Source organism: Scyliorhinus torazame, chromosome 5, assembly GCF_047496885.1.
Source record: "Scyliorhinus torazame isolate Kashiwa2021f chromosome 5, sScyTor2.1, whole genome shotgun sequence".
NCBI lineage: Eukaryota > Metazoa > Chordata > Chondrichthyes > Carcharhiniformes > Scyliorhinidae > Scyliorhinus > Scyliorhinus torazame.
The window spans coordinates 163,776,765-163,784,838 of NC_092711.1; the positions used below are offsets into that span (position 1 = coordinate 163,776,765).

At 47.3% G+C, this 8,074-nt stretch overlaps 1 protein-coding gene across 1 annotated transcript; it reads left to right on the forward strand.

Annotated features, from left to right (window-relative positions):
* Positions 1 to 3,001: 3,001 nt before the first annotated feature.
* Positions 3,002 to 6,765, forward strand: LOC140420391 (uncharacterized). Its single transcript, XM_072504399.1, has 2 exons — positions 3,002 to 3,581; positions 5,075 to 6,765. The coding sequence occupies exon 2, from the start codon at positions 5,434 to 5,436 to the stop codon at positions 6,445 to 6,447; it is 1,014 nt and encodes a 337-aa protein (XP_072360500.1). The 5' UTR covers positions 3,002 to 3,581; positions 5,075 to 5,433; the 3' UTR covers positions 6,448 to 6,765.
* The last annotated feature ends 1,309 nt before the right edge of the window (positions 6,766 to 8,074 follow it).

The window sequence follows — 8,074 nt, forward strand, 5'->3', positions numbered from 1 at the left end:
TGGTGCTACAGGCAGCATTCCTCACAGGCAGCTGCCTGGGAGTTACAGGCAAGGGGATTTCAGCTCTCTGTGTGAACTCCTTCACAAGGAATGTGGCCAAGTCAGCTGGCTATCCATGATGCCTCAGAGGCTGCTACATGACATTTTAAACAAGGATTATACACGGTTAGGGAGAATCTAGAAAATGATCCGTATTTGAAATATTATACGTTTCATATACATATAGATGTATATTGCAGATACCTCCACTTTGGGTCCATTTCTACAATTGCCTATCCCAAGTGTGAATTCGCTGGTGTGACTTCAGGCTAGCTAACGTAGTGAATGCCTTCCCACACTGAGAACAGGTGAACTGTCTCTCCCCAGTGTGTACTTGCTGGTGTGTCTGCAGATGGGGAAACTGAGTGAATCACTTCCCACAGTCAGAGCAGGTGAATGGCCTTTCCCCAGTGTGAACTCGCTGGTGTCTCCGCAGGATGGGTAAAGAAGTGAATCTCTTCCCACACTGAGAGCAAATGAACGGCCTCTCTCCAGTGTGAACCCGCTGGTATATCCGCAGGCTGGATAAAGTAGTGAATTCCTTCCCACACTGAAGACAGGTGAGTAGCTCCCTCACAGTGTGAACTCGCTGATGTGTCTTTAGGATGCATAAATGAATGAATACCTTCCCACACACAGAGCAGGTGAATGGCCTCTCCCCAGTGTGAATGCGTCAATGAGCTTCCAGTTCAGATGAGACTCTGAATGCCTTCTCACAGTCCCCACATTTCCACGGTTTCTCCATGTTTTGGGTCTCCTCGTGTCGCTCCAGGTTGGACAATCAGTTGAAGCCTCGGTCACACACAGAACACGTGTACTGTCTCTCTCCACTGTGAATGGTGTGATGTTTTTTCAGGCAGTGTATCTCTTTCCACTGTCAGTGCTCTGGAACACTCACTCAGATGTGTGTGTCTCAGTGCTTTTCCAGATACACTGATGGTTAAAATCTTTTGAAGCCGACAGATGAGGCAAACATTTCTCCTTCTAGATTCAAAATCTACAATTCAAAGACCACGGATTCGATACCTGGAGTGATAGAGGCGTTTGTCGACTGGGAGACATGTTCAGAGACACTTCCTTGTCATCCTTTGAGCAGCTATGTCAGCAACTTGACATCACAAGACAATCCTTTAAGTATTTACAGCTCAGCGATGTTATTCGTAACAAGACATCTTTGTGTCTTGATTCCTCAATTTCCCCAGTGGAAAGAATCCTGAATTCTGTGGAGCCTAAACAATTGATTAGCCAATTCTATGATATACTAAATTCCAGATCCTGTATTTCAATGATGAGAACCTTGCAGTCATAGGACAAGGACTTAGCAGTCAATATTGATGAGGAGACATGGGGTAACATATGGGACTATGCCAGTGAAATTTTGATTTGCAATAAAACGAAGGAGACTGTGCAATACTACACAGTCTTCATATTACGTCTAGTCTTAGACACCGGGTTGAGCCCACTCTACTCCAATGTGCCTGGTGGTTGAGAGTGACTATACACGTTGTCTATGGAGCTGTGTAAAGATTCAATCCTATTGGTCAAATGTAGTCAGGGAACTGGAGAGGGGTTTTGAGAGAGCTTTAGAATCTAAACCTGTATTCCTGATCCTGGGACTCTAAGGTGGGCAAATCACCAATTCTAATTTTAAAAGGAAATATAATATCCTGACCTTTGCCACTCATAAAAATATCCTCTGCTCCTGGATTACCGACAACTTCCCCTTTATCCAAAACTGACATAGGCTATTTATGGAATGCATCCCTGTGGAATTTTTAACATCTGTACTCTGCTCTAAGTCTGATGTATTGTGTAAAGTACGGGAGCCATATCTCAAATACATATGCTCCGATTCAGCTGACTTACTCCTCCTGAGCTTTCCATGACTGAATTCAATTCACCTTATTCGTTTTAAGTCGACTATGTTGTTAGTCTGTTTCATAATACTTTGGGGTGTGCAACCTGCATTGCTGTCCTCCTGTTTTTACAAACTCTTACCCTCTTTCCCCTCTCACCATGTTAACCTGTTAGCTGGTTGTTCAATTGATCCAGTATTTCATCTAGAGGCCCTGGTCCCTCAACTATCCTGTTCCGAATTAATTCTGCAATGTGTTCCTTGTATTTATGCGGCAATATCTCTTGTTCTGCTCTGTACCCATTTCCCACCAATGTTTCTGTTACTCTGTTGTGTTTATTGTACTGCTGTGTCTATGGTTAAAAAAAAAATGCGTTCAGAAAAATCTGTCAAACTCATCCGTGAAAATATTCACCAACTCCCAGACTCCACTGGTCCCTGTGGAAGAGAAATCCCACCCTGAGGGAAGAGATGCCTGGAAATATATAATGGAGATACAGAACAACATTACACAACTAGAAATAATAATAAATGTACTTTGTTACAGAACCATCAATAATATATCTAATCTGCCATATAACAACACTGGACATTTATGTATCTGTCCGATATTAATTTACTGTTGCCTTAAATGTCAGCAGTCTTCTGGGAAAACCAGCACTTTAATTGTGAACATTAGGAAAGAGACCATCCTTTTAGCCAGACAAATAAATGTGTCAAGCTGAGAGAGCAAAGGATGTCAATGTCTTTGAGAGACTGAGAGAGAGAGACCTGGGCCAACCTTTGCAGAGTTTGAAGAGGGAGCAGAGTCTGCACCCCCTCTGATTTCACTTCCTTTCAATTCAGTTGCTGCAAGTCATCAACTGAAGGTCAGAATGAGAAAATAAATGGAAAGGGGGAGGAAAGAAAGTGTTTTCCTCACAGATGGTGCAGACAGGAGGACGTTTCAGTCTGTGTGAAGCTCAATTATCAGCCGCACAAAGCCCGAGCTCTGATTAGCTGGAGGACCAGAGTACTTCCGGTCCTCCAACTCTTCACATTGGTTAATACGTCTGCTGGATGGTCATGGGGCTTGCCACCGGCCGCATATGCGCAGCTTCCCCGCACATGCGCAGTCACGGGCCGGGGGAGGGGAAGGTCACGGACTGGGTTGTCCCCGCGTCAGACCCGCAGCACCGACCGGCGACACCGAGCAGTGAGTCCCGAGGCTCTCGGCAGCTTGACCAGGCTGCACGGAAAGAGCTGAAGCGGCTCCCTGACTCCCTGTCGGAAGGGAAGCCGCGCACCTCCCGCCAGACACCCGCAAATGTCAATATTTTTATACTTTTCACCATTTTTCAAACAATGAAAGCAGCAGAAAAACTGGCGGGAAATGGGCCCAGAGAACAAGAGATATTGCCGCAGAAATACAACCAGACATTGGGAATTCATTCAGAACAGGATATCTGAGGGAGCACAGCCTCCAGATCAAATGTCAGCAATTCAACAACCAGTCACCATGTTCACACAGTGAGTGGGGAAAGAGGGTTAGATTCTATAAAAACAGGAGGATAACAATGCAGCTCACACACCCCAAAGTATTGGCAAACTGACTAACAACATAGTCAACTTGAAATGGATAAATTGAATTCGCTCATGGAAAGCCCAAGAGGAGCAAGCCAATGAAATTGAAACATCTGAATTTGAGGTTGGGTCTCATACGTTGCAGAATGGGGAGGTCAGATTTTTCAAACATAAGACAGGATCTGTACAAAATCAACTGGGAGCAGCCACTTGTCGAAAAATCTATATCCGAGCAGTAGGATTGATAGCGCACAAGGAGGCATGATAGCACAGTGGGTAGCACTGTTGCTTCACAGCTCCAAGGTCCCAGGTTTGATTCCCGACTTGGGTCACTGTCTGCACGTTGTCCCCATGTCTGCGTGGGTTTCCTCCGGGTGCTCGTGTTTCCTCCCACAGTCCAAAGATGCGCAGGTTAGGTGGATTGGCCATGCTAATTTGCCCTTAGTGTCCAAAAAGGTTAGGTGGGGTTACGGGGATAGGGTGGAGGTGTGGGCCTCAGTGGGGTGCTCTTTCCAAGGGCGGGTGCAGACTCGATGGGCCAAATGGCCTCCTCCTGCACTGTAAATTCCATGTTCCCATGATAGTGAAGGATGGGAGCAATAAGTCCAGGGAACCCTGGATGTAAGGGATATCCAGGGTTGGATAAGGAATTAAAGGTGACTCTTGTCACAGATACCGAGGGCTCAAAGCGGAAGTCCCAGAGGAACATAGAAAGTGCAAGGGATTACTTAAGAAAGGAATTAGGAGAGCAAAGAGGAAGCATGGAAAATGGGGCAGGGGGTTGACCAGGGTAAGAGTACGGACCAATGTGTGCATGGAACTGGAAGGTTTTAAATGAGCACTTTGCATCTGTGTTCACTACGGAGAAGGATAATGTAGGAACAGAAATCACGGAGGCACATTGTGATTTGCTTGAACAACTTAACATTGAGAGGGCGACGGTATGAACAGTTTCACCAGGTCTGAAAGCGAATAAATCCCCAGCGCCAAATGAGATATATCCCAGGCTGCTGTGGGAGGCAAGGAAGGAGATTGCAGTTTCTGACAAAAAAAATTCAAATCTTCTCTGGCCACAGGAGAGGTGCCTGAGGACTGGAAGACAGCTAATGTGGTGCCATTATTCAAGAAGGCAAGTAGGGACAAACCAGGAAATTACAAGCCAGTGAGACTAACTTCACTGCCAGGGAAACTACTGGAAAACATTCTGAGGGACAGAATTAATCTCCACTTGGAAAGGCAAGGATTAAACAAGGGAGAGCATGTCTTACAAATTTGATTGAATCTTTTGAAGAGGTGACTAGGTGTGTAGATGAGGGTAGTGCAGTTGATTTAGTCTACATGGACTTTAGAATCCCCAAATTAAGGTTTTTATACTCTTATCTCAGATACTCTGCCCCTCCGAGTCCGTTCCCTGGAGACTAGGCCGTGAATCCCGAGGTAAGGTTGTTGTACTTACTGCTCCAATACACCATCCCTCCCTGGAAACTAGATGTGGGGAATGGGTATTGAAGACGAGGTATTGGGGAATGTGACAGAATGAATGTTGTACAGAAACTAGAATTGTTTGTTCTGAATTTCTATCCGATACTGAGTTGAAATTGTAAACTCCTTCTGTAGGATATTACAAGAGGAGGAAATACAGACAGAAATCTCAAACGTCACGTCTAGACCTGAAAGAGCCACTTGATTCGTTAGGATCTGAATATCATTGGCCTTTGAATCCAGAAGAATTAATGTTTACCCGATCTGTCGGCATCAAAACATTTAAACCATCAGTGTGACTGGAAAAGCACCGAGACACACACACCCGAGTAAGAGTGTTCCAGATCACTGACTGTGGAAAGAGCTTTAACCAGTTACACAGCCTGAAAACACATCACACCATTCACAGCGGGGAGAGACCGTACACGTGTTCTGTGTGTGGACGAGGCCTCAACTGATTGTCCAACCTGGAGAGACACGAGGACACCCAAAACATGGAGAAACCGTGGAAATGTGGGGACTGTGGGAAGGGATTTAGAGCCCCATCACAGCTGGAAGCTCATCGGCGCATTCACACTGGGGAGAGGCCGTTCACCTGCTCTCAGTGTGAGAAGGGATTCACGCAGTTATCCAACCTGCAGTCACACCAGCGAGTTCACACCAGGGAGAGGCAGTTCACTTGCTCTCAGTGTGGGAAGGAATTCACTCAGTTATCCAACCTGCAGACACACCAACAAGTTCACACTGGGGAGAGGCCATTCACCTGCTCTCACTGTGGGAAGGGTTTCACTCAGTTATCCAACCTGCAGACACACCAGCGAGTTCACACTGGGGAGAGGCCATTCACCTGCTCTCAGTGTGGGAAGGAATTTGCTCAGTTATCCAACCTGCGGGCACACCGCCGAGTTCACACTGGGGAGAGGCTGTTCACCTGCTCTCAGTGTGGGAAGGGATTCACTCAGTTATCCGGCCTGCGGAGACACCAGCAGGTTCATACCAGGGAGAGGCTATTCATTTGTTCTCAGTGTGGGAAGGAATTTACTCAGTTATCCCACCTGCAGTCACATCAGCGAGTTCACACTGGGGAGAGGCCGTTCACCTGTTCTCAATGTGGGAAGGGATTCACTGTGTTATCCAACCTGACGTCACACCAGCGAGTTCACACTGGGGAGTGGCCTTTCACCTGCTCTCAGTGTGGGAAGGGATTCAGTCAATTATCCAACCTGCGAAAACATCAGCGAGTTCACACTGGGGAGAAGCCATTCACCTGTCCTCAGTGTGGAAAGGGATTCACTGGGTTATCCAACCTGAAATCACACCGTCGAGTTCACACTGGGGAGAGACCATTCACCTGCTCTCAGTGTGGGAAAGGATTCAGTCAATTATCCAACATGCGAAAACATCAGCGAGTTCACACTGGAGAGAAGCCGTTCACTTGCTCTCAGTGTGGGAAGGGATTCACTCAGTTATCCAGCCTGAAATCACACCGTCGAGTTCACACTGAGTAGAGACCGGTCACCTGCTCCCAGTCTGGGAAGGGAATCCATGATTCATGGCGCCTGCTGAGACACCAAGTTCACAAGTGATTACAGGGGTTGGATTTTGCTGTTATTGTTTCTGCTTCAATTACATCCAGGACGGCATTTTGTTCATTCTGACAGTTCATCAATGGGGAGGGTCGGAGGGTTTTGTTCTGCTGGACTGGCGGTAAATGAGCAATACTGTACACAGTGCTCCAGATGTGGTCTCACCAATGTCCTGTATAACTGAAGCATAACCTCCCGACTTTTGTATTCAATTCCCCCACAATAAACAATAACATTCTATTAGCTTTCCTAATTACTTGCTGTACCTGGAAACTCGCCTTTTGTGATTCCTGCTCTTGGACACCCAGATCCCTCTGAGTCTCAGAACCATGTGAGCTCTCCTGTGTTTCTAACAGACCCACATATTCAACGAATACATCACATATCTCTGCTTTCCTAGCTTTAGCTGGCATTTCTATATTCATTTACCTGCCAATTCACCAGCTTGCCGTTTTGAAACCCTTTTCAAGAAACCAAAGACAGGCCGTCCACCTGAATAAAATCTTAGCAGCCTCCAGAGCCATCCTTATACCACTACAAACCTGGTGTGTCTTTTTAATTTATACTGTAACCCAATCATCGGCGTCTGCCATTCCAAAGATCAGGGACCTGAGCCCCCAAGTTATATTGCCACTCCCGGCCTGGTGTGTGGTCAATTCTAGCCCCGGAGGACTTTCGTAGGCGACTATGAAGGAGTAAGTCGCACATTTGGTGGTTCCCGCTCTGGTCGGACTTTTGGACCTTTTCCCACTATTTTTTAACGGAGTTGAATTGAAGAACGGACGTCACTGGCAATTCTCTACAGAATTCCCACTTCGGTACATGGAGAAAAGGACTAGAAGTGTTCGTAAGGGCAGAAACAGAAAGACAGAGAAGACTTGGGGTGAAGTTGCAACAGGAGAGAACATGGCGGAGGGGCGCACCTCTGGCTTGTCGACCCAGCAGTCTATGGAGCAGCTGATGCAAGTCATTCAGGAGGGCTTTGCGACACAGAAACGGGACTGCTTGGACCCAATAAAAGCATCGATTGAGTGGGTGGAGCTCAGATTGGACGCCCAGGATCGGGCGATCCAGAAGGTGGAGAAGGCGCTGGCTGAGCAGGGGGAGCATCAGACTGCAGTGGAACTGGAGGTGGGGATGCTGAGGGACCAGCAAAAGAAGCTTCTGGAGAAGTTGGAGGACCTAGAGAATTGGTCCCGCCGGCAGAACCTAAGAATTGTCGGGCTCCCGGAGGAGTCCGAAGGAACGGCGCTGGGACATACGTCGCAGGCATGTTTGAGAAGCTGCTGGGGGAATGGGGCATTCTCCCGGCCCTTGGAGGTGGATAGGGTTCACAGAGCACTCGCGAGGAAGCCGCGGATGGGAGACCTTCCGAGGGCTATGGTGGTGAGATTCCACAGGTTCTCAGATAAGGAGTATATTCTGCAGTGAGCCAAGCAGACACGGAGCTATAAATGGGACAATAGCATCCTGCGGGACCTGAGCGTGGAGGTGGCCAGGAGGAGGGCAGGCTTCAATCAGATCAGGACGATCCTTTTCAAGAAAAAGG